This window comes from Prionailurus bengalensis, chromosome D1 (genome assembly GCF_016509475.1).
Source record: "Prionailurus bengalensis isolate Pbe53 chromosome D1, Fcat_Pben_1.1_paternal_pri, whole genome shotgun sequence".
Classification (NCBI taxonomy): domain Eukaryota; kingdom Metazoa; phylum Chordata; class Mammalia; order Carnivora; family Felidae; genus Prionailurus; species Prionailurus bengalensis.
In genome coordinates, this window is record NC_057346.1 from 22562093 (window position 1) to 22589384 (window position 27292).

At 40.2% G+C, this 27292-nt stretch overlaps 1 protein-coding gene across 1 annotated transcript; it reads left to right on the forward strand.

The window, feature by feature from the left end:
* The first annotated feature begins 2597 nt into the window (after nucleotides 1-2597).
* STT3A (STT3 oligosaccharyltransferase complex catalytic subunit A) lies at nucleotides 2598-27141 on the forward strand. The gene is made up of 18 exons (XM_043579742.1): nucleotides 2598-2704; nucleotides 4806-4932; nucleotides 5725-5785; nucleotides 9080-9201; nucleotides 9612-9757; nucleotides 11605-11695; nucleotides 13067-13173; nucleotides 13851-14015; nucleotides 15556-15736; nucleotides 16770-16925; nucleotides 18312-18403; nucleotides 19090-19245; nucleotides 19474-19662; nucleotides 20717-20833; nucleotides 20953-21055; nucleotides 24188-24376; nucleotides 25677-25792; nucleotides 26578-27141. Exons 2-18 carry the CDS (start codon nucleotides 4845-4847, stop codon nucleotides 26614-26616), a joined length of 2118 nt encoding a protein of 705 aa, XP_043435677.1. The 5' UTR covers nucleotides 2598-2704; nucleotides 4806-4844; the 3' UTR covers nucleotides 26617-27141.
* Nucleotides 27142-27292: the final 151 nt, after the last annotated feature.

Genomic DNA, 27292 nt, shown 5'->3' on the forward strand with positions numbered 1-27292 from the left:
AAAAATGAAAGAAAAACACATCGATGGGATCTTTAAGGAAAAGCCATTCATCAAACAGAAAGATACATTACTTGCAGAGGATTGTGATTGACGTGGGCATTAGACTTCTTAAGAACAAGTCTAAATGACAGAAGATAAAATGCCTTAAAAGGGTGCTTTTTTGTGTGTGGTCGTGTATAAGGGATGGGTGAGTCCGAATTTTGTTTCCATAATTCTGTGTTATTAAGGGCAAAACAAAGGCATTGTTTGCTTTCCACTCTGCTTTCTTGAAAAAATTACTTGAAAATCTATCAAAGGGAAAAATCCAAGAAATAGATGAGTAACTGAAACAAAACAAAATACCCAACCAAACAATGTGAAACAGTGAAATAGGTGCATTAGGAAGAAATCTTGGTAATGTAGCTTTTGCAGCACACCTGGAAAGGTAGATTCTGGGGAGAACATCTTGAAGAAAAAAATAGCTACTGTTACTCTTGTGTGCCTCAGATGAGATGAAGGCATGTGTTCTTTTGATCAATGAGGTAAAAGACGTTAAGTAGACACTTCAGGAAAGACCAAGAGCTTCACAGGAATGAACTGACTCCTACAAAGCAGGCAAAATCTAGCTTTATTCTAAGCAATTGATGAAATAGTAAAAATAGTGTTTCTGAAAGAACCAACTCAAAACTTTTGGTTCAACAAAGCAGGAGGAAGGAGGATTAATTAATATGCTGAATTTATGTATCATATCTGGGTTTACAAAACTATAATTTCCCCCATGACTGCTGTCCCGACCTTGATTTTACTTACAGAGAAGACTTTCCCTATCAATTGGCAATAAAGAATCATCCTAACAATAGGCTTAAATTTTGAACTTTGTTCTTGAGTAGTATACTTTGACTTTGGAAAAAAATTGACTTAATTTTACCACCTGGGAACTTATGAGATTCCCTTTAAGAAACATACATGTTCAACAATTTTTTTTTAATTTTTTTTTCAACGTTTATTTATTTTTGGGACAGAGAGAGACAGAGCATGAACGGGGGAGGGGCAGAGAGACAGGGAGACACAGAATCGGAAACAGGCTCCAGGCTCTGAGCCATCAGCCCAGAGCCTGACGCGGGGCTCGAACTCACGGACTGCGAGATCGTGACCTGGCTGAAGTCAGACGCTTAACCGACTGCGCCACCCAGGCTCCCCAACAATTTTTTAAAAATTAATGAAAAACCAAGATTTTATGTTCTTGAAACAGTTTTTTTTTTTTTTTTACTTCAAAGGAATCTATTTTTAATTCCTTTTTCTTTTTTGACAAGAAAAAAAAATCAGCTCTTGTTTTGAAGAAGCATTTACTGGAAGTTCTGCAATTCCTTCAGGTTCAGCTTTAGTTTGCTTGCATTAGCAAAATTACAGTGAACACATTGTAAAAAAGCAAAAAAACAAAAAAACAAAAAAACCCAGAGCTGTTGAATCATAACGGCCCAGGGTCAGCTTGGTCATGTGAATTGTGAAAAGTACCCATGATTTTGAAGCACTGATTTAAATATGCTTTCAGTTTATCTTTGGTGGTTTGCATTCACAGCGTAAATAGGAAGAGAAGTGCGTGGTGGCATCGGCACTGACTTAGAAGTTACGACGCTCCCATTTTCTTTGGTAGCTTTTGCCCACTGCAGTGTGTGGGTGTGTGTACACACGCGTGTCTGAGAGGGGACGGGATTGGCTGCTGAACTTCGCCCTTCTCCCTCTCCCCAGCCCTCACCTACCTCAGCATTTCTTCCCCGCCTCCCCCCCCCCCCCCCCAGGGGGAGGGCGGTTAAGGGGGAAAAGAGACAAGTGGTTAGGGGTGAGCCGACAAAGCACAGCAAAGCTGCGTGCTGGGTCTCCGGAAAAAGCTTGTGTACTGCTTGCAAGGACTGCCCCTGCGGCGTTGGTTGACTTACTAGCCTGGCAATGGAGAGTCTGCCAATTTAACCCCCACGATCCTTTTAGGGCTAGGCATGCTCGTTCACGAAGTCGGGGGCTTAAGAAAAGGATACGCCTCGAGAAATCGGCAGGGCTCTCTCGTCTATCGCTGTCAAAAACAGCTCTTGAACGAACTGTCGGACAAATCCCGTACAAGATATAACGGTCTGGACGAGAAAGCGTTTGAGTGTTTATTTAAAATAGGTAGAATGTTCTTCCCTCCTCTTCTCTAACCTTATGGTTGATGACGGTCAATTTCTACAATCTCCTGGAAACCGAGAGGGGAGCTACCCTAACCCGGCTTTTTGGGATTTGTAGATTCGGTTTATTCCTCCGCGTAGTTTCCGCTTCTGGTCACATGACTGGGGTAAACCCGCCACACCTTCATCCCCCGCGACTCCTTCGCGGTCCGCAGACCGACACGTCACTCCTCGGCTCTCAACCAAACTGCTCCGAGCACGTTCTTTCCGCGCTCTCGCTCTCTTGAGCTGGTCTATCACAGCGCTACAGGAGCACGAAGTCCCGCCCCCTGACGTCTGAGTGATATCTGTATTGCCCAGTTAAGAAGTAGGAGCGCGCCTTTGTCCCCGCCTCCAGCCCTGACAGACAGTTCCACAATCCTATCGCTCTCTCGAAGTGGCGTATCGAGCCTTGGCCAGCCAATGGGGAGCGGCCCAGGAGGCGGACCAGGCCGCTGCCAGGGTTGGGTGCGCCGCTGAACGGATGGCAGAGGGAGCCCAGCCGATTCCTGAGGAACGCTGGCCAGGTGAGAAGGCCTTAGGCTATAACTTGAGAATTAGCTGCAGGTGCAGTCCAGGTTGTTGGTGGGGTTGGACGAAGTGCTGGAGGTGGGGCTTTAATGGCGGCGGGTGGGGTGTGGGAAGCGGGGTCTAGGGCCTTGCAGAGGAGGGGGCGTGGGGTGTGGGGTGGAGACGTCCTGGGATGGAAGGATGTGAAGGTTCGGGATGGGGCGTGCGCTTAGGCCTGGAGGGCGTGGGAAAGATTGAATCCTGCGACTAGTTCTGGAGGGGAGGGCTCTCAGGATGCTGAGGTGGTGGGGTGTCCCGCGGTGGGTAGTGTCAGAGGTGTTATATGCAGGTGGGAGGCAGGGAGTTGGGACCTGCTAGAGTGACCAGAAGAAGGGGGTGGGATGGGGGAGCAAAGGAGTGTGAGCAGGTGTGAGAGTGGGGGCTAACGGGGATGGGGAAGTTTCCGTCTTGGAAAACTAGAAGGAGGATGGGATTCGGATGCCACAGCTCGCAGGCACCGTTGAGGAGGAGACCCGATGCTAAGTGTTTAAAGTGAAGTGTCTTTTGCCCTTATTTGCTTTAGCGATGTGCTCAAATGACCAGAGAGCACACTAGGAAAACTCCCTTAAGGTCCTGCCTCAAATTACCAGTTCCTTTACTCAGCTTGCAGGTAGAGGTTCTAGTACTCTCATTTCTTCCGCTGACTCTTCCAGGTGTGTGGCTCATACCAGCTCGTAGTGGTGTTATGTTTTTCTGTTTCAGGCATTCGAGAAAAACAAGTACAAACTTGAGCGATGTGGCGGGATTATGAACTTCCTGGAGTTAGGTGTTTATTCTTGATTGCAAGATGAGGTTTTCCTTTGGGGTTGTAATTAAAAACACATGCAAAACTGCCCCTCTGGGCCAGTTACTTATGGAAAAGATGTTGTCGGAGCTAGGAATGTATGATTCTTTATGCCTTCCACCTAGTCTGGTGTTTTGGTTTTTTTTCCCCCTTTTTTCCTCCAATAATACTGAGAAAAAGATCAGGAGACATGAAGGTTCCTTTTTCTCTCCCTGCAGTCTTGAACAGTGTTGCATATCTTTTATTACTGTATTCTTTATAACTTAGCCCTTGATGAGCTTATGGTTTAAGAAGGCAGCACTTTCTTAAACAGAAATAGCTAACCTACTTCCTTCAACATTTTATTTTAATCTAGCCCCCCCCGCCCTCCCCGCCGAGCTTTTCTTGTTTCAGTAGGAAATTTTATTTTCTTTTCCCTCTAGATTGTCATCTGGTTCCATGAGCTATCTCTGAGATCAGTGGCTTAAATCGGCAGTGTCAATTACAGGCCTATCTTGAGATAGGCAACTGGAAGCGTCTATAGATCCGAGCAGTAGTTGCATTGTGATACATGGGATTGAAAGTGCAGTGATTTGTGTATGTGTTTCTCTCCCTCTTGAGTGCATCACTGTCTGTGTGTTAGTGATCAGTCATGCTCTTTAGCTGGCCCTGCAACACCATTAGGATTTGGAACAAAAAGAAGCTCGTGGCCATTCAGTTGCTGCTGAAATGTAGGGCCGTATATTGGGCATATTCAGTCATAGTTTGATTTCTACTTTTCACCTCTCCATTTAGTATTCATTTCCCCATTTCCTGCTTTCTTTCATACATTCCTGCTTTTTCTTGAGTGCTCTTTTATTCTCTGTTTCTTCTTTTTCTCTATTTCCAATCTTTTCTATTTTCTTTGCATCTCTTCACCCAACTGCCTTTTTCTATTCCTGTGTTTGCTCTTTACTCCTGCTGTACCACGCTATTGTCAGTTGTATTTGTTATGTATTATGTACTTGTTAGCTGTGAAGGAGTAAGAAGCAGAATTATGGTGATAGAGTCTAATCACTCCTTTTGAGTCTTGACACATGGACCTGACTTATGCCTACTTCCTTGCCAGTCGGTCAGACTTCAGGCAAGGCTAGGGTGTTAGTATTGGCTCGGGTGTCAAGTATTAGCTCTGACCCTCTCGGTGTGTTCGTTGGCATGTGTCTCTTTCATGGTTTTTTTGCCGCCATAAAACATGAAAGTGAATTAGATAAGTTAGAAGTGTTTGATGTCCTACAGTCTTGACTTTTCCTTTTCAGCTATTTGAGTATCATCTGCTGCCTCCCATTGATGTCAAGATGACTAAGCTGGGATTTTTGCGGTTGTCCTATGAGAAGCAGGACACACTACTGAAGCTTCTCATTCTGTCGATGGCTGCTGTGTTATGTGAGTGTGCATGTGGACCTCTCTTTGCGGGTGGAAAGGAGAAAAAAATCAAGAATGGCTTACTTAAATGTCTTGTTCTTTTCAGTAGATTGTAATGTGTTGTTTTTGCTCTTATCCATCAGTATGATTTTATGAAGACAAAAGAAACACAAGGATTATAAAAGTCAGTGCTAGAGATCATCTGGGAAAGAATGGGAAGCATGCTGTACTAGTTGCCTACTTTAGTATTTCTGAAAATCTCTTCAGAACTTACTGTTTGTTTGGTTTTGGTTTTTTTAGATTTTCTAGCTCTTTGTGAGTCATAAATATAGTCTTGATTTGCCTTACCCCCCTTAATTTGTTCCAGAATAAAAGTTAGTTCTGGGGAGGGGAAGTCAACGATTAAAAAAGATGACCATGTAAGTGGAGTGCAGTATTAGTAGGTGAATGCATTGTTATAGGTCTTGAAAGTTAAATGTGTCCTACCTGTGTGGAAAATGTAGGTGTCATTGTCAGGGGAGAGTGAACTTCTTTCGTTTCTTCTGTGTAGGAGAAATGGGTAAATACTTTATTCAAGGATTTTTTTTTTTTTAAAGTGAATTCTACCCCAAGATAGAACTCAGGCTTGAACTCAGGACCCCAAGATCAAGAGTCACATGGTGTACTGACTGAGCCAGGCAGGCACCCCTATTCAGGGATCATTTTACATTTCCTGTGACTTCTGTGCTGTGCTATTATCTCTATAATACTACAGTCTACTAGTATTTTTCATGGCACACTACCATTAAGGTATTAACTCTCTGATTTTTGCAGCATTCTCTACTCGTCTCTTTGCTGTCCTGAGATTTGAAAGTGTCATCCATGAGTTTGACCCGTGAGTACTTTTGCTTGATCTGGTATTTGCTTTGGGAAGCATTCAAGTCAATGGATTTCCAAGTGAAATTCTAATCAGCTCTCAGTGATGGGGTTGTGCTTCCTATATATTTAGGGGGGAAAACCCTCAAGTTTTCCAACAGAGATAATTGCTTTGTTTTGAGACATTTCTGTTGGAATTAACCAAGTAAATCTCTCAAACTCATAGAAAATATGAGAAGCATTGCTGGTGTGCCTGCCTGTTAAGACCGGGCCAGGCTAGGAGAAGTCTGTTTGCTCAGCTTATTGAACAATCAGTGATGCACTTTGAGGTAAAGGGGCCTGTGTGAGGCTCAGAAGAAAATCACAAGTCATGAACTTGTGATTTAATGACTGTTTGTTTAACAATTTAGATGATAGAAATTGGATCTACTGGTTAAGTTCTAAGACATTGGGGAACATTTTAAGCCATGAATTTGATTAGGGATTTTGTTTATTAGATAAGAAAAGGTATAGGTGAGTATTCATTTTGTTTCAAGCACTGTTTTGCAGATCATCTCTAAACCCTTAACAACCCTATTAGATGGAGGTCCTATTTTCTCCTTTATATAAATGAGGAGACTAGGCCTGGGAGCAGCTATTCAAGTTACACATTTGGAGGAGCCAAGATTTGAATCTAGGTTTATCTGTCTCTGGATACTGGGGACATTTTGTTGTATTGCCTAAAGTAAAGCCAGAATCATAGGTTCTTCAAGCATCATTAATATTTTAAACATAGCATATTTCAGTTTATGGAACATTGATTCAAAAGTTGATTTGCAAATTTGATATTTTGTGTAGGTGTATGAAAGCCCTTTGGAGGCATACAAATATTTTCTTTGGGGTCTCTCAAATGAATTTATGTTTTTTTCTCATGAATGAGGAAACTTAATCTTTTTGTTTCTTGATCACCAGTCTGTTAAGGCTTCTTCTCAGATTCTCTAGATGAACAAACATTAAGGTGAGAGGGTCAGGGAAAGCAAGACTATCTGGTCTGTAGTCATAGGCCTGGAAAGGACTGAAGAGATCTTGTGATTTGATGCTTCCATTTGCAGAGCAGGAAACTAAGAGATTGTGACCCCAGTCAGACCTCTTTCCACTAACTTAGACTTCCTCTGCCTCACCTTCCCTTCCCTTCCCTTCCCTTCCCTTCCCTTCCCTTCCCTTCCCTCCCCTCCCCTCCCCTCCCCTCCCCTCCCCTCCCCTCCCCTCCCCTTCCCTTCGGTAAAGGACAGAGTTTTCACACATGTTGACTGCCTGCTACCCTCCTTTCTATTGTTTCTCTGACAGTTACCAAAATAACGTTCAACAGCAACAAACAGATGGGTAGAGATTTCTGCCATCTGCTACTTCTGCTCACTTCAGCTGCTAAAACTTGACTGACCAAGGAGGAAATAGGATTAGAGGGATGGCCAGGAGAGGTGGTTAGTCATGATTGCCTTTAGTAATTAAAAATTTGGTTTATTTATTTATATTTTTTCCTTTTCTTTTTTTCTTATTTCTTTCTACTTTTTTAAATTAAGTTTATATTTGACTGTAGTTGATATGTAATGTTATATAGTTTCAGGTGTACAGTACAGTGATTGGACAAGTTTGCAGTGCTCAGCATAAGTGTGGCTACCATCTGTCGCCATACAATGTTATTACAATATCATTGACTATATTCCCTATGCTGTGCCTTTTATTCCTTTGACTTATTCATCCCATAATTGGCAACCCATTATCTCCCACTCTTCTTCATCCATTTAGCCCATCCCCCCAACCTCTACTGCTCTGGTAACCATCATATTCTTCTCTGTATTTGCAGGCCTGATTCTGCTTTATGTTTGTTTGTTTGTTTGTTTGTTTGTTTTGGATTCCACATGTGAACGAAATCGTATGATATTTGTTTTTCTCAATCTGACTTATTTCATTTAGCATAATACCCTCTAGGTCCATCCATGTTGCAAATGGCATGATTTCATCCTTTTTTATGGCTGCATAATATTCCATTGTGTGTGTATATGTGTGTGTGTGTATGTATACCATATCATCCTTATTCATTCGTCTGTCGATGGATTTGTAGGTTGCTTCTGTATCTTGGCTACTGTAGATAATGCTGCAGTAAACATAGCAGTGCATATATCTTTTCAAATTCATATTTTCATTTTCTTTAGGTAAACACCCTGGAGAAGAATTACTAGATCATATAGTATTTGTTTTTAATTTTTTGAGGAGCCTTTGTACTGCTTTCCACAGTGGCTGTACCAATTTACATTACCACCAGCAGTGCATGAGGGTTACTTTTATTCCACATCCTCCTCAACACTTGTTATTTCTTGTCTTTTTGATTTTAGCCATTCTGAGAAGTGTACGGTGATATCTCATTGTGGTTTTGCTTTGCATTTCCCTGATGATGAGTGATGTTGAGCATCTTTTCATGAGTCTGTTAGTCATTCTCTCAAGTTTCTTATTTAAAAAGAAATAAGAAAGTGTTACATAGCTTGGACCTAAAGAACTGTGTCTTCCCATGTATGACTCTTAAGCATTTTATGTCACATTTTTTTTTAAAGATTTTATTTTTAAGTAATCTCTGCATCCAACATAGGGTTTGAACTTACAACCCTGAGATAAGAGTCAAATGCTCTACTGACTGAGCCAGCCAGGTGCTCCTTAAATATTTTTATACTATTTATATTTTTATGCTATTATGTAGGTGGCATTCAGAACTATTTTAAACAACATGAGTAGAATTTGTTGTTAAGTTTAAACACTCATTAAGAAGTTTACGTTACTGAGTGGATTAAACTGTGACATGCGTATAGTGTTACACCAACATCTCTAGAGATGCTCATCACTTGAAGTTATCCGTGTGTCCTTCTGTGTGCTATTGAAATCTTTGTATGTTCCTTTTTCTTGAAAAGAGCCAGATTTATTGATGTCCACATCTCAGCTGTTCTGTCTGTGGGTGCTTGAATTCTCTGACTGGTGCTGATACCTACTAATTGCCAGGCTGGTGAAGTATCCTACTTGAGTTAGGCTCCGGTTGCATTTCCTTTCGAGACAAGCAATGCTTTAGTTGAGACGTGTGGAGCTAGAAATGAGGGGATGTATGGTAATGTAAAATGATTTTCATAGTTGGCATAATTTTTGGTACCTAACTGATTTGTAATCATACAGATTGATGTAATGATCAGTTCCTCGATGGTGTGACCTGAGGAACAAGATTCTCTGCAAATTGGTATAGTTATTTGAGTTTGAAGAGGAGGAGATACAGATCATTTCTTTCTTGCTATAGGTACTTTAATTATCGGACTACCCGGTTCCTGGCTGAGGAGGGATTTTATAAATTTCATAATTGGTTTGATGACCGAGCCTGGTATCCTTTGGGACGAATCATTGGAGGAACAATTTATCCAGGTGAGAGGAACAGGGTTTTCTAAAAAAAAAAAAAAAAAAAAAAATTAACAGAAATAAGGTATTTGTATGTTATAGAACAGTTTCTCTTATTTCTAATGTCTGCATTTGTTGTGACAATTATAATTTCATTCTAATTACCAGTTCCTAAAAGTGGATCTTCTGTATACAGGAGAATGTGTGTGGGAGATGGGGATGGGAGGTTTTTCATAAATTCTGGACTTCGGATTGAATCCTAAGAAGAGAAATTTAATAAGCTTACTGCAGTTGCTATATTAGTGTTTCTGGTAGTTTGTTAGGACCTATGTTACGTTATCACTTGATTGATACTTTGATTCTCTTTCTCTTTCCCTTTCCCTTAAGTTTTTGGTCTTACCAAGATAACCTAATGGAGTTTCTTCTTCCTGTTACAGGCTTAATGATCACGTCTGCTGCAATCTACCATGTACTCCATTTTTTCCACATCACCATCGACATTCGGAATGTCTGTGTGTTCCTGGCCCCTCTCTTCTCTTCCTTCACCACCATCGTCACGTACCACCTTACCAAAGAGCTCAAGGTGAAGGATTTGGGGTGATAGGCTTGGGAATGAATGTTGTTGAACCTCTCTAGTAGATGCTAAAGGGTGGGGGTCTGATAGCTATAGAAGGGCAGGGAGCCAGAGGCTACAGATAGCTTTTGCTAGGCTGAATTACTGGGTTCACTCCAGCCCCTTTCTAGAATATGTGGTTTCTTATTATTAGCAACTGATTGTCCTATAAGAGAACATTTGAAGGTCAAATATAAATTTCTACATAAGGTAAAAAAAAATGTTTAAAATATAAAATGTGAGCTTTAGATTTTGAAATCCTCACAACCTAAGGGAGAGGAAAAATAACTATAGGAAGTATTCCAGAATGGTTCATTCTTCCTACTGGAAATGGACATTTAGCAATTATTTGTTGATTCTTTAAACATATATTTAAAAATTTTTTTTTTGTTTTTGGAGAGTGAGCATGCATGTGCACATGCACATGCGAGCTGGAGAGGGGCAGAGGGAGAGAGAGAATCTTCAGTAGGCTCCACACCCAGTGCAGAGCCTGATGCTGCATCTCATGACCACGAGATCATGACCTGAGCTGAAATCAAGAGTCAGGTGTTTAACTGACTGAGCCTCCCAGGTGCCCCTATTTAAAAATTATTGGGGGGGCGCCTGGGTGGCGCAGTCGGTTAAGCGTCCGACTTCAGCCAGGTCACGATCTCGCGGTCCGGGAGTTTGAGCCCCGCGTCAGGCTCTGGGCTGATGGCTCAGAGCCTGGAGCCTGTTTCCGATTCTGTGTCTCCCTCTCTCTCTGCCTCTCCCCCGTTCATGCTCTGTCTCTCTCTGTCCCAAAAATAAATAAAAACGTTAAAAAAAAAAAAAAATTTAAAAATTATTGGGGCGCCTGCGTGGCTCAGTCAATTGGGTGTCCACCTTCGGCTCAGGTCATGATCTCACAGTTTGTGAGTTCAAGCCCTGCCAACAGCTGTGCCAACAGCTCGGAGCCTGGAGCTGCTTTTGAATTCTGTGTCTCCCTCTCTCTCTGTCCCTCCCCCACTCATGCTCTGCCTCTCTCTCTCAAAAATAAATAATAAAAAAAATTAAAAAAATTATTAAATCACTTTTGGAGTAGATTCCATAATGGCTCTCTTTTTCTAGGGTTCTGCCTTGCTGATCTGGCTCCTTAGATGCTATTCTTAGTTTGTGGCTGTGGTGTCAGGGAGATACCTGAGAGGTGATAAACTAGTAGGAGGTTTTGGGACTCTTGAGTTTAGTTTGGAAATCTTTTCATCCTTCTCCTTGCTGCCCTTGTTCCAAATTTGATTCTTATCAACAGACAAGTCCCTACTCTTTTGGAGTGTGATTATATTTCGTTGTTTCTCTCTCCTGACCTCACAGATTGCTTTGTGATATTCCAGCTTTATTATCTAAGTTCCTGGCATCTTTAGTCCAGACAGATGATCACCTTTTGGCTTTTTAGCTTAAATAATAATTGTCTTCCTTTTGATTATCCTTGCATAGCTTTTAGAGGTGTGACTGTCCTGGCAGTGTGCAGGTATTGTTAGGGGCAGGGACTCATAAACCTGGGAATGCTCCAGCCAAACAGCCCATTCTGGGGCAGTGTCTGATGTCTGACAGCTTACATAATTTGTCTGTCCTTAGCATATATGTATTCAGTTTCAGATGTGGTATCATCCTGGGGAATTGGTTGTGAAGTCTTTAGCTTTCTTGTGCTGTGAACATTTCTAGCATTTCTAGCATCACGTCTACCTTGGAAAGTGTTGGACTGTGTTCTGGGCCCAGTATAAGCAGAAGGACTAGTGGATCCTCTCTTCTCTCTTGTGAGTGAATAGTGTTAACTTCCTGTTACCCCTCTTTTCTTCCAGGATGCAGGGGCTGGGCTTCTTGCTGCTGCCATGATTGCTGTAGTTCCTGGGTACATCTCCCGATCTGTGGCTGGCTCCTATGATAATGAAGGTAAGACTTAAAATGCCAAAGATGATAAATTCATCTCATTGTTCCATAGACATTCAGGAAGTGCAGTAAAATCTGAGTTCAGATCTGATGTTTAGCACTAGCAAAAATGGTATCTGGGTGAGAAGATTAGAAATGGGCTGGAAGGGACCTCAGACAAGTTTATAATCTCTCTCTGTCATCCCCTTCAGAAAGGTAATTTCCTTTTATAAGGGCTTTATCTCTTCTCTGGACTGATAAAAGCAGAGTTAGTTTAGTGTTGAATGGTACTATTATTTTAACATTGTAATTATTTGCATTATTTTCCTAGATAAGAAAAATGGATATCGTTTTTTTTTTTAAGATTTTATTTTTAAGTAATCTGTATACCCAAGGTGCGGATCGAACCCACAACCCTGAGATCAAGAGTTGCATGCTCTACCAACTGAGACAGCCAGGCATGCCGAGAAATTAATGTTCTTAAAGCTATAATGACTTTTGTTGACTGTGTCAATTCAGCCTATATTTATTGAATGTTGTTGGGAAAACACAATGTTAGGTATTATAGATAATGAATAAGATAATTTTGGCTCATATTTAAGGAATTACAGTGACCAATAATGAATAAAATTATGTTGGCCCATAATCTGTTAAGGAAGATAAATATAGACCTATAACTCATAACAGGTAGGTAGTATTATGTGTCACTAGAGAAGTATGAATAAAGTACTTTGGAGTGTAAAAGGAGAGGTTAATTCAGATTTGGAGATCAGGGAAGACTTTGGAAGTAGTTGAGGTTGCACTAGGCAGTGAGGTTTGGACTTCATTAGGCATATATATTTATTTTTTATATTTATTTATTTTGAGAGGGAGCGCACGTGCGTGAGTGTAGGAGGAGCAGGCTCCATGCTGTCAGTGCAGAACCTGATGTGGGGCTCGATCTCACAAACCATGAGACCATGACTGGAGCTGAAATCAAGAGTCAGATGCTCGACCAACTGAACCACCCAGGCGCCCCTCATTAGGCACATATTAAGGAGAGGGGCAGTCAGGGCATAAGGACTGGCCTGTGGTAAGATGCAGAGGGTGGATGGTGCATAATAATGTGGAATATCTTTAGGACTCTACACTAGCAAGGAATTTAGTGCCTGGAAGGAATAGTAATAATATTTGTTTTATACTAGGTATTGTTCTAAGTCCTTTAACACTTTTATGAAATAGATACTATTATGGCCTCATTTTTATAGGAACCCGAGACAATAAGAGGTAAAATAATTGCACTGTTAATGCGCAGTAGGTTTGAGATATGAATCCAGGAAGTCTGTTCCAGAGTAGTATTCTTAAATATTACGCAAGCATGGCCTTTTATTGAATTTTTTTCTGTTCTTTCTGCAGGGATTGCCATCTTCTGCATGCTCCTCACCTACTACATGTGGATCAAAGCAGTAAAGACTGGTTCTATCTATTGGGCTGCCAAGTGTGCCCTTGCTTATTTCTACATGGTAACTCTTCACTCCTGTATTCCACGAGTGTCTTTATTGGGACTGATACAAATTGGAAATAGCTCTTGGGCTTTGAGACCGTGGATTGGAGGCTAGAAGTCTTTATTTTCTCTTATATCCATACAAAGCGTAATCCAAGGCAGGTGTGGCCATCCGTTGTGTAACAGCAAGATAGAGGCAATGTTTTTAATTTTTAAAGTTCTTCAGATACCATATGACCCGTGGATACATATTGGTTGGCCACATTTTCTGCTGTGTTCCTTTAAAATTTTTCCTTTTCTTTTCTAATGTATTTTTTTCCTGTTCAATCTTACATAGTCACTTAGACTTCTTCCCTTAACTGCTTCCACCTGCTCACGTTTCCTATGAATCCCTAAATTGTCCACATGACATTACAATAGATTACATGTAGATGAACCCTGAGAGTTGGGTGTTGCTGCTTTTGTTACCATGATGGTAGGAGGCATAGGGAATAGGGGATTGAGTTACAGTAATAGGGGTGACTTTGATTTTTCTACTTAAAGAAATCATTTATTTAAACTCTTGAGGCCACTTGTCATAAATAAAGCTTATAGTTACTGTAAAGGGATGTTCTTTGAAAAGATCACAGGTAATATCGTAAGTGGTGGCCTGAGGAGGAGCGCTCAGAGGAGCTCTTCTTTTTTATCCTGTCCTAGGTCTCTTCCTGGGGAGGCTATGTGTTCTTGATCAACTTGATCCCTCTCCATGTACTGGTGCTGATGCTCACAGGACGCTTCTCCCACCGGATCTATGTGGCCTACTGTACTGTTTACTGCCTGGGCACCATTCTTTCCATGCAGATCTCCTTTGTGGGTTTCCAGGTGAGCCCTAGACTGAATAGAGTTGTTAGCTTCTTCAACTTCTTTAAACAGCTCCAAGTAGCTTGATTTACCTTGGACCGTTGTGTTAAATGAAGTAACAGCATCACTGGTCATTAAAGTCTGCTTCCAGGGGTGTGTTAATATTTGCTCCATAAAGTTTGAATTTAATGACTCTTAATTTGGCTTAGGTTTGTCAGAAGGAGGGATATTTTGAGCTGAGTTGATATGAATGCAAAGTTATTTCCAGTCCTTTTTAATGCTAATGAGTCCATTTAATAGTAATGACCCCTGAACTTCTTGATGGGATCTATGTGAAAGTCCTTTAGGAAGCAAAGTACAAACGTTTTTATTTTTTCAATTTTTTAAATGTTTATTTATTTTGGGGGAGGGGAAGAGAGAGAGAGCACGAGCACGCGAGTGGGCAAGTGTGAGCAGGGGAGGGGCAGAGAGAGGGAGACAATCTAAAGCAGGTTCCAGGCTCTAAGCTATCAGCACAGAGCCTGATGTGGGGCTCAAACTCACAAACTGTGAGATCATGACCTGAGCCTAAGTCTGCCACGTAACTGACTGAGCCACCCAGGTGCTCCTCAAAGTACAAACTTTTAACCCCATTTCCCATAGGGTTAAGAGATAATTATAAAGTCAGAGAATAATGTGGTGTGTTTGATTTCTCATATAAAATTCTTAAGGAAATGGAGGACTTATTCAGAGGTCAGCTTGTATTTTCTTTACTGATCACCTGCTATATGCAATTCGCTAATCACTGGGAAATGTAAAAATTAAAAATATGATTCTTGTCCTTAAGGAAGTTACAGTCTTGTGGGGAAGGAAGTACATGCAGCTGTCTATATTCTGTAGTATAGCAGTTCTGGAAATGTAATTCGCCGACCAGCAGCAGCATCAGGAATTTGTTAAAAATACAAATTCTGGGGACAGCTATCAGACTCTGTTGGTAGAGCATGCGACTCTTGATCTTGGGGTTGTGAGTTCAAGGCCCACGTTGGGTGTAGAGATTGCAAAAATAATAATAAAGTTAAGTATTGTGAGGAACCAAATAAACTCCAACGAATTTTTTTTATTCAAAAACAGCAAATTCCAGGGCTTCATCAGAGACCCACTGAATCAAACTCTAAGGGGTAGAGCTCAGCAATCTGTGTCTTAACACCCTTTCTTCTTCGCCCTCTCCATGATTGTGGTACTCACTAGAGTTTGAGAACCACTGGTCTAAGCAAAGAATTTATAAGTAATGAAAGAGCAAAAGTGCGTGGAACATAGAGGGTAGTGATGGATTTCAGTTTGGCAGATTGGGAGGAAATGGTATTTGCAGGATAGGGTAAGGTATGATTTATAGGACTCCAAATACTGTTTGGAAAATGTGGTAGGTGAAATTAGTCCCTCTCCTCCATTGGCCCTACCTAATTCCTTGGAGGCCTCAAAACTCATTTGAGCCTTTGTTTGGTCTGAACTGGGTCAGGATAATTCAGGTCTAGGTTGGACTCATTGCTTTCCAGCATTGTCATATCTATGCTTTTACCTACAGCCCGTCCTTTCGTCAGAGCACATGGCAGCTTTTGGGGTCTTTGGTCTCTGCCAGATCCATGCCTTTGTGGATTATCTGCGCAGCAAGTTGAATCCACAGCAGTTTGAAGTTCTTTTCCGAAGTGTCATCTCCCTGGTAGGCTTTGTCCTTCTCACCGTGGGAGCGCTCCTCATGCTGACAGGTAAGGAAGGCCCACAGCTTTTGTAAATGGATATGGACACATAATGAACTTCAAAAATAGGGGTTATTTCTTGACCACAGAAAGATTCATTCTTTTTCTCCTAAGAGTATAAAGTCCTACTTCTTCAATTCAGTCCACTTGTCAGCCCCAGTGTTTGGATTCTGCATAGTTAAGAATGTCTTGTTAGAGTAGCTCTTTTTTTTCTTTAATGTTTATTTATTTTTGACAGAAAGAGACAGAGCATGAGTGGGGGAGGGGCAGAGAGAGAGGGAGACACAGAATCCGAAGCAGGCCCCAGCTCCAAGCTGTCAGCACAGAGCCCGACGCCGGGCTCGAACTCGCGGGGCTTGAACTTGCAGACCTCGAGATCATGACCTGAGCCGAAGTCGGACGCTCAACCGACTGAACCACCCAGGTGCCCCTAGAGTAGTTCTTAATGTTAGCAACATCACACTTTGTTGAAAGGACTGGATCTTGCCTTGCTAATTTTTCTCTCTTTTTTTTTTCCTTTTCTTTCCTACTGGTAGGGTAAGAGAAATCATAACACTGCTGGCCATTCCTTACAAACATGGCCTGTCTAAGCCCATATGCACTAACTCATGGCTGTTTAGCATGCCACATTTTTTTCCTTTGTTTTTCCCATTTGTCCTTCTCAGAGGCTGATTGGATTCTGCCTAGGTCTGTCTGTGTGGGCTATTTCAGAGCAGCACTGGAGGATGTAGTAGCTTTGTTTCTAGAGCTGATCTTGGTTTGGCCAGATTTGACCCTAAAACCTTCACAGGAAACACTTTTGCCTCCCATCTCTGACTTTATGTACAGCCTGACTTTATTCTGCTGGCTGGGCTGACAAAAGTACTCTCAAGTTTGAAAGCAAAGAGTGAGATTCTCAAACTATTGATGGTATTTTAACAAAAACTTAGTCCTTTTCTGTCTTAGAGACTCTTATGAAAATAGGAAATTGTGATTAATTAGGATAAGATGTTATTTTGTTTCAAGTGTGATTGTGAAATATTTGTTGCTTCTTTGCTGCCAGGAAAAATATCTCCCTGGACTGGGCGTTTCTACTCACTGCTGGATCCTTCTTATGCTAAGAACAACATCCCCATCATTGCTTCTGTGTCTGAGCATCAGCCCACGACCTGGTCCTCATACTATTTTGACCTACAGCTTCTGGTCTTCATGTTTCCAGGTCTGTCTACTTTGTGTTCTGAAGTGGCTTTCTTTGTAAGAATCACCATTTGATTCAAAATAAGTAAATTACCCTCATCCTTGTACTTTGTTGTTGTTTTTGTTTTTTGCCTCTTTACCCTATGCAGTACAAAGGATGGCTAAGCACATTTTTCTAATATTTGAAGCAGAGTAGAAGTCAGAAGTTGAACAGTTGGAGATGCTGGCAAGTTCAGAGCCTCACAGTTTTCTGTTCATTTGTATTATAAGTTAAAATTCAACTCAAATTTGTATTCAGGCTTTTGTTTTTTTTTTGAGTACTTTCAGTGTGCCTCTCTCCCATCCCCCATCCCTGACTCTTCCCCATTTATCTATCTTCTTGGCAGTACTAAAGTTTGAGAATAGGCATGGCTGGTTGTAAAGCCTCAGTTACTTACCTTCTAGCCAATCCAGAAATGTTTTTGAATTTACTGGTGGAGGGGTGTTTCCTTTTTTATTTTTTTAATAAAACAGCTTCTATGGTTTTTATCCCTCATGAAAGTAAGTTGTTGTCTATTGTAAAAAATACAGACAAGTTAAAAAAAAAAATTGGGGAGTTCTCACCAAACATCTATTGCTATTGTTAACATATTGATGTATATTCATCCTGTTATTTATTCATTTATTTATGTTAGTCTTTTTAAAATTTTTTTATTTAAAATTTTTTTTTTAGTAACCTCTACACCGAACCTGGGGCTCAAACTCATGACCCGGAGATCAAGTGTCACATGCTCTTCTGAGCCAGCCAGGCACCCCCTCATCCAGTTATTTATTGAACAAAAATTGGATAATACTGTTTATTTTTTTTTAACGTTTTCTCATTTTTTTTTGAGAGACAGAGAGAGAGTGACCAGGGGAGAGGCAGAGAGAGAGAGAGAGAGAGAGAGAGACAGAATTCAAAGCAGGCTCCAGGCTCTGAGCTCTCAGCACAGAACCTGATGTGGGTCTCAAACTCATGAACCGTGAGATCATGACCTGAGCCTAAATCTGCCACTTAACTTACTGAGCCACCCAGGTGCCCTCAGGATGATACTGTTTTTCCCCAATTTTTTTCATTTTACAAAGAATCATAATTTCTGTTATTTAGTATTATTTTAGAGATGTAACATTTAAATGTATTATTTTTAAATTTTTTAAGTACAGAGATGTGTAAAGAAGATGGCAAATAGCCATAATATCCTGCAGCAATATTTTAATTGATGTATTCTATTATATAAATACGCTATAAAAACTACATCTTTAATGTTGGATATTTAAGTCGTTCTGACTTTTTGATGTTTTAAAGAGTTCTATAGTAAATAAATGTCTTTGCACATATCTATGATTATTTATTTTAGCTGCCTGCTTCTTTTTACTTTTACTTTTGTAGTTGGTCTCTATTACTGCTTTAGCAACCTGTCTGATGCCCGGATTTTCATCATCATGTATGGTGTGACCAGCATGTACTTTTCAGCTGTCATGGTGAGGAATGCTCTCAGTCCTAGCAACATTTCCACCCCTGACTCTGAGGTGCATGGCAGGATTCAGAATGTAATGATTGTGCACATGCTTTCCTTGGAGCATTTGAGGAACTGAGTTGTAAAGCTGCTCACTGGTGCTGATCCTTCCCAGGGATGTATCGTGCACTCATACATTCTGGTGGTGGGGCCCAGCTTTCTGGGATTCATAATCTTGTGTTAGGGAGAGACACATATACTTTGTTGGATAAAGTGACCATGGGCAGCTTTCTTTGTCTCTCTTTCTCAGTGTCTTAAGAAAGGAGTTGATGTTTTTTCCTTAACGTTCTGGGAAGATTGCCAAGTATTAGATTGTTGAAAGAGGAAAGATTTTATAAATTGTAGTAAGACAGTGTTTGTTATGCTTTTTTTTTTTTTTTTAAATTTCAAACCATCGTTAAAAACATTCTTTAACATAGCATTATTATTTAGGACGCTTTCATATATACGCATGTAACTGAAAAACAGCTTTAAGAAGTGTATACTTCCATTGTAGATGTATCAAATATTTTCTCATATTCTGTTATTTTTTACTAAGAAATCATGTTTGTTGAAAACCGCTGAATTGATGTCACGATCTACTACCAGGTTGAAGTCTTTAATTTTGTAAAACACTGATTGAACTGTGTTTTTGCTTTCTGTCTCTTTTAGGTGCGTCTCATGCTAGTGTTGGCACCTGTAATGTGCATCCTTTCTGGCATTGGAGTCTCCCAGGTGCTGTCCACTTACATGAAGAATCTGGACATAAGTCGTCCAGACAAAAAGAGCAAGAAGCAACAGGATTCTACCTACCCTATTAAGAATGAAGTGAGAATTAAGCAACACTAAGAACAGGCTTGGGGAAATGTGTGTGTGTGTGTGTGTGTGTGTGTGTGTGTGTGTGTGTGTGTTTTGAGTGAGGGAGTAGAGTGCTGTCATAGTGGGTGAACTCATACAGGTCTTGACTCATTTGGATTCATTTCATCTGTATTATTGTGTGTAAGAAGCTGTTCTGAGTTGTGTAAATTTAATTTACAACACAGTTTTCTTGTTTAGGTGGCAAGTGGGATGATATTGGTCATGGCTTTCTTTCTCATCACCTACACCTTTCATTCAACCTGGGTGACCAGTGAGGCCTACTCTTCTCCCTCCATCGTGCTGTCTGCCCGTGGTGGGGATGGCAGTAGGATCATTTTTGATGACTTTCGAGAAGCATACTATTGGCTCCGTCACAATACTCCAGAGGTAAAAATTTGGGGGGGAGTGGGATTGAGGAGTCGGGTGAAGTTGGGGACATTTGCTCTGATAGTGAATCATACAGCTTTTAGATGGGTGGAAAGCTTGGAGAAATTGGAACTATAGAACCCTCGTGCTGAATGAGCCTTGAAAGTCAGCCTTCATTCAATTCAGGATTTCTTTTGTATCCTTACTGATAATCATCTACACTCTGACACTGTGGTGATTTTATCATGAGGTGGACCATCCCAATTATAAAAGAAATCAGAAAGTTAGAAACATGAAAAAGATAGTTTCCATAAAGTGATCACCGAATGATAAGCACTTTTAACATTTTGGTTTAAAGTTTTTGAGAATCTGGGGGCGCCTGGGTGGCGCAGTCGGTTAAGCGTCCGACTTCAGCCAGGTCACGATCTCGCGGTCCGTGGGTTCGTGCCCCGTGTCAGGCTCTGGGCCGATGGCTCGGAGCCTGGAGCCTGTTTCCGATTCTGTGTCTCCCTTTCTCTCTGCCCCTCCCCCGTTCATGCTCTGTCTCTCTCTGTCCCAAAAATAAATAAACGTTGAAAAAAAAAAAATTAAAGCTTTTGAGAATCTGAAGTGATTTTCTTTGCAGTAGCTATTGGGAGTAGCACTTCTGAGTTAGACTCTTAAGGAGTTAAGCTGTAAGAATTTCTTAATCCTGGTGCGTCATATCCTGTGGTTTGTATTCCCTCCCATTTTTATAATAACTGCTTTTTGTGAATTGTGAAAGATCATTTAATATAATTATCTGATGACACCCGAATGTTTATTTGGAAATATCACACAGTCCCCCTACACCTGCCATCCTATTATGCTTGTTTATATAAGGTGATCTGAGATGAAAGTATTGGGAGTGTTAGATTGTATAATTTACACTGAGATTTCACGATTATATGTAAATGTAGTACCAAGTGCCAAGAATTATTTTCTTTGTAGGAAGTCCCTCAATTACTATACTATAGGATGCCCTTCCAGTTTTTCTCTTGTATTTGATTTTTGGAGGCAGCGAGCAACTTATTTTCATTTCCCATTCTTCTTTCAGGATGCGAAGGTCATGTCATGGTGGGATTATGGTTACCAGATTACGGCTATGGCAAATCGGACAATTTTAGTGGACAATAACACATGGAATAATACCCATATTTCTCGAGTAGGACAGGTAAAGTGAAGGGATTATATGAGTATTTGGCTCATGGGATCTAGTGGGAAATATTTCTCTCTGAGGGATCACATGACTTGGAATTTTTTGCTTTGAGAAATGTGCATTTATTTTTCTAGGCAATGGCATCCACAGAAGAAAAAGCCTATGAGATCATGAGGGAGCTTGATGTCAGCTATGTGCTGGTCATTTTTGGAGGCCTTACTGGGTATTCCTCTGATGGTATGTACTTGATTGTATTTCTAACTATAGTCATAGATTGTAAGAAAACTAGATGACTGTCCTATTTTTCTGTCTTTTTACTGATCTCAACATATTTTCTTGGTTAGGGAAGTTCCTCAGTATTTGTAACGTTAGGGGTTGTTTTGGTTTGGTTTTTTTGGCAACAAGTAGGAGGTAAATGCAAATAATTCTCACTTAGATATGGCATGGTATAGTTGTCTAAAGACCTAGGAGTTGCTTACAACCAGGAAACAAAGAACATAAAGCTTAGCCGAACCTATTGTGGCGATCATTTTACAGTATAGGTAAATCAAATAAAAAATAATAACAGGTAAAATACAGTGTGGAAAAAAACATAAGGCATCTGAAAATGAACTTTAGAATTAGCATTTTTAGTGGGTTTAAGCCATAGATTCATCTGCCAGCTTAAAATGTTTCATATTTGAGATATATATGTATGTATATGTATGGCATATGTTATGTTATATATACATATATGTATGTATGTATGGTATATGTTACCATATTCCCTGTGATTGTTAGCAAAATTCTATTTTTAGAAGAATCATCAAAACATGGTTTGCTGCCTTAACAAAAACTTTTAAGAAATTAAAGCAATACTTTATATACTTTAACATATTAAATTCTTTTGAGGGTTTATAACAAAAAAATGGTAGGGAGTACCCTGTCCCTAAACTTAAACTCCCTTATGATACAAGTTTCCAGAGGCAATTATTTCTCTAGTTGTTTCTTCTAGTACTTATGTTCATATTTAAAAAATATGTGTATTCTATTCATTGAGCATTTTATATATGCTATATCAATTTATAATTGTAGATAAGAAATTTCATTCTTTTTACCTTTTCTCACTCCCTCCTTTTCCTCTTGATTCTCCTTAGTAGAGTTAATTTTTGGTTTTTGGTTAAATCCAGATAAAGTGTTTTCAAAGTCCTGACTATGTAAATATTCATTGTTGAGTCAACCAGTATACCATGGTTACAGTCTTTCCTCGAATAACTTTTCTTTTCCTGCAGTTACTAACTACCTCTTATTTCTATCTTAGTTTTCTTTGAATATATGCCTGCTTGTAAAGATGTTTAAATTTTAGATTATATGTATATAGTACGTGTGATGTGCCAAGTATAAAGTAAGAAGATTGATTTTCTTGTGTGTCTTGTACAGCAGAGGAGGAATGATGAGAGCAGGGACATGTGTTCACAGACTTGAACTTTCACAATCACACCAGCACTATTTGTGTGTAATTATTTATAGGTTTTCTAATAGTCACAATATAGCCAAATCCTATAGAAAAGCATTTGTGTATGTATGTCTATGTGTATATGTATTTTTATATGTATCATTGTACACATATATGTGGTAGAAAGGGATAATTTCTTGAGGTCTTAGCACTAACCATTGTTAAGTAACCACTTTCAGTGGTTTTTATCGCCTACTAACGTGCACAGAAGTGTGTTTAATGCTGGCATAAAAATAAATGTCATTATTTGGAACATACTGTAATTTTTTTGTGTGAGATTAAGGAAATTACCGTATCATCCCCTGCCTGTGGCAACCACAATTCTGATTTCTGTTTCTGAGTTTGTTTTTTTAGATTCCACATAGAGTGAGATCATACAGTATCTGTTTTTCACTGTCTGACTTATTTCACTTAGCATAATGCTCTTAAGGTCCATCTCTGTTGTTGCAAATGGCTGAATTTCCTTTTTTTCTTTTTTTTCAATGGCTGAATGGTATTCCATTTTATATATGTGGGGTGTGTGTGTGTGTGTGTGTGTGTGTATCTAGATATATAGATATAACATTTTCTTTACCCATTCATCCATCAGTGGACACTTAGGTTGTTTCCGGGTCTTGGCTATTATAAGTAAAGTACAGTGAACATGGGGGTGCAGTTATCTCTTTGAGATAGTAATTCCATTCTTTCAGATATATACCCAGAAGTGGGATTGGTGGATAATATGGTGGTTGTATTTTTAAATTTTTGAGCAACCTCCATACTGTTTTATGTAGTGGCTACATACCACTGCCAATTTACATGCTTACCAGCGGGATATAAGGTTTCCCATTTTTCCACATCCTTGCCAGCATTTGTTATGTCTTGTTTTATGATAATTAGGTGTTACGTGGTATCTCGTTATGGTGTTGAGTTGTATTTCCCTAATGATTAGTAATGTTGAGCACTTTTTCATGTACATGTTGACCATTTGAATATCCTTGGAAAAATGTCTATTCAGGTCCTTTGCCTATTTTTAATCAGATTATTTGGGGGTTTTGTTACTTTTTTTTAAATCCTTTTTTTTTAAAGCTTATTTATTTATCGAGAGAGAGAGAGAAAGCATGAGTCAGGGAAGGGCAGGGAGAGGAGAGAGAAAGAGAGAGAGAGAGAGAGAGAGAGAGAGAGAAAGAGAGAGAGAGAGAGAGAGAGAGAGAGAGAGAGAGAGAGAATCCCAAGCAGGCTCTGTGCTGTCAGCTCAGCCCGATGTGGGGTTCGAACCCACAAACGATGAGATCATACCCAAAGTCAGAGGCTTAACCGACTGAGCCACCCAGGCTGCCCTGGGGTTTTGTTATTAAGACATATGAGTTCCTTATATTTTACTTCCTTTGTTTTGTTTTTGGACTAAGTCTTACAAGTCTAGTATGTACTTTATATATCCAGCACGTCTTAATTTGGACTAGCCACCTTTCAAGTGTCAGTAGCTACAGGTGGCTAGTATATAGAGCTCCTATATTGGACAGCTCAGCCCAGCTCATACCTGGGAATACTATCTTTGTGACTTAACTCTGGACCAATAGCACAGGATTTCAGGAATAATCTACAGGAAGAGTTGTAAATTTTGAGGGAAAAGTTTTGCTGCCACATTGTGTTTCATGTTTTTAAAAATTAGACTTAAATGGTACTATTTCCCATTTAAAAATGAGGGATTTTCTTAGAAATAGTGGCTTTTTCAAATGTCATGTCATTATGTTGTACCCCTTAAACTAATATTGTATGTTAACTATGCTTCAGTTAAAAAAAAAAAAACAAGGAAAGAAATAGTAGCTTTTCATTAGGTGATTTAGCTCCAGCAGCCTTTGTGACACAGCAATTCTCTTTCTACTTTTTTCTAGATATCAATAAGTTTCTGTGGATGGTCCGCATTGGAGGGAGCACCGACACAGGCAAACATATTAAGGAGCATGATTATTATACTCCAACTGGGGAATTCCGTGTGGACCGTGAAGGTTCTCCAGTGCTGCTCAACTGCCTTATGTACAAGATGTGTTACTACCGCTTTGGACAGGTCTACACAGAAGCCAGTGAGTGATTTATAACATTAATAACACAGTAAGAACCGTGATAGCTAACACATATAGTTTTTTCAGATACCAGGTATTGCTCCAAGTGCTTTACATCTATGAACTCATATGATCTTCACTACAACTCAAAACATAGATACTAATATTATTTCAATTTTATATATGAGGAATTTCAGGTACAAATAAGTTACTTACCTGCCCAATGTCACGTAACTAACTAGTGGCAGAGTTAGGTTAAACTCGGGCGGTCTTGCTCTAAATTCTGTACTTTTACCCATTACATTTTATTGCCTCTCAGTAAAAGAGGAGAGAGGAATGGAGAGAGGAATGAAGGGGGATACAGTGATATAAAGGACTTTTCATTTCCTTAAATAAATACATGGAGACTAATCTGATTAGGTTAAGTCTTTCCTTCTGACTTTAATTTCTTGTTTCTGCACTAGGGACAATTCCTGAAGTGGATTCTGGTCTTTGATTTCTTTTTGTTTTTTGGTTTTTTTTGGTTTTTTTTTTTTGAGAGAGGGAGACAGAGAATGCATGCATGTGTGGTTGAGGTGGGGGCAGAAGGGGAGAGAGAGAGAGAATTCCAAGCAGCTCCATGCTGTCCAGCTGACACTCAACCGACTGAGCCACCCAGGTGCCTCCCTCCCTTTTTTTAAAATTTTTTAAATTTAGTTTTATGGGGTGCCTGGGTGGCTCAGTTGGCTGAGCATCTGACTTCAGCTCAGGTCATGATCTCACAGTTTGTGAGTTCGAGCCCCATGTTGGGCTCTGTGCTGGTGGCTCAGAGCCTGGAACCTGCTTCAGATTCTGTGTCTCCCTCTCTCTCTGCCCCTCCCTCCACCGTCTCTCAGAAATAAACATTACAAAAATTTTTTTTAGTTTACTTTTTTTTTTTAGAGAGAGGCAGGCCTTTGACTTCTGATAGGTTCTTCTCTGATCCATGGAAGGGTTACTAGTGTAACACAGAGGCCTCTGGGTAGCATCCCCAGGAAAGGAGGGCCTGGGAAGTCAGCCTCCCATCTCTTAAAAGAGATAGCCTCCATGAATTTGCCAAGCATTAACTTGGAGAGGACTTGAGTCAAGGTAACACTTGATCTATGCTTACTACCTGATGTCTTTTTGTATAGGTCCTACTCTCTACACAAACTACAGGCTGAGAAATAACATTCCATTTGGTAGATGATTTATCAGATTGATTTACTTTTTCCTTAGGAAATCAGCACTGTAGAAAGAAGTGTTTCTCTCTCTCTCTCTCTCTCTCTCTCTCTCTTTTTTTTTTTTTTTTGTTCCATTCTAGAGCGCCCACCCGGCTTTGACCGTGTCCGGAATGCTGAGATTGGGAATAAAGACTTTGAACTTGATGTCCTGGAGGAAGCATATACCACAGAACATTGGCTAGTCAGGATATATAAGGTGAGCAGGTGCTACACTGAGAAAGCAGCTCTCATGTTTGCAGATTGGTTCTAGTGCTTAAGAATGGGCCACATATTTGTAATATAGGGACTTTATTTTTTTAAGTTTTTTTATTTTGAAAGAGCATGTGAGTGGGAGGGTGGCAGAGAGAGAGAGAATCCCAAGCAGGCTCGGTGCCATCAGCACAGAGCCTGGCATGGGGCTCGAACTCATGAACCATGAGATCATGACTGAGCCGAAATTAAGAGTCGGATGCTTAACCGACTGAGCCGCTCAGGCTCCCCTAATACAGGGACTTTTCTAATGTCAGAAAAGTAGTTTGCAACTCAGAGTGTTAATATTTTTATTTTAGATTGTTGTTAGAGAGTAGACACCTAGTCTGCTGTCATTTTGGCTGTGGTTACAGTGTTATTTTTCCAGTTGGCTGTACTTGATCTGTTTTAGTAATTATCAGGCTTGGAGGGGAGAAAAGTGTGTGTGTGTGTGTGTGTGTGTGTACACTACATTTTCTTTTCCCCCCCTGAAGAATTTATGGCATAGAGTTACACAGAAATGTGTTATATCTCTTACATAAGGAAAGATTGACAACCCCTGATACATTTGGCAGGTAGACCATTTATTCTACTCTTGAGAGGTACTCCTAAAGGCTAAGCAGAGAGTAGCTAGTCTCAAACCTGTGTTCATTTTGTCACAAAACCACACCAGGCAGCAGAACCCAACTCAGTAGAGAAGCTCTCCAAAGTTGACCTGATCATAAATATTAAAATGACATCCTTATGTTGCAGGTAAAGGACCTGGATAATCGAGGCTTGTCACGGACATAAATGTTACAGCCAGCTCTGATACGCTTCGCACTGAACGCGTCACGTTTAGGACGCTGAAGACGTTTTTTAAATATGCAGTTTATAAGAACAGAGCACGATGGGATTAGTATTGTCTGGAAGTTTTGCCCTGGGCAGTATGGGCTGGGCCAAATGGAACGATTTTTATAATTCTGAGCAGGTTACCAAATGAAATGTCATGGCTTTACTTTGGTCAATTAAAGGGGGGAACTTTTTTTTTTTAAATGTGCCTTATTTCTTTTGACTTATGGCTGGTTTGAGAAAGACAAAAGTTTGTGCTGGGCTGATAGAAGGAGGGAAAGCAGACCTCGTCCATGCTCTTAGCTTCCTAATTGAACCCTGTGGGGGCATTCTGTCTCTCTCAAATCAGGAACACTATCAAGGACTAGCTCAGATCCTACACGTACAAGTAATTTTGTCATTTCAAAAATCGTAGCACCTAGCACAAAGCCTTGCATACGGTGGGTGCTCAGTAAACTTTTATTAAATAAATAAATGTTTGTGGAACCAGAGGAGTGCCATTTCTGGACAGGAAAGGCAGTGCGTTGCCGTCACGTCTCTGTTCTTAACGTCTCTTGTCCTTAGAAGCTCTTTGCTTTTATGAGGGACAGAAGGTAGTCGACTAGCCAGACCTGATCTCACCAGTATTCTTTGGGAC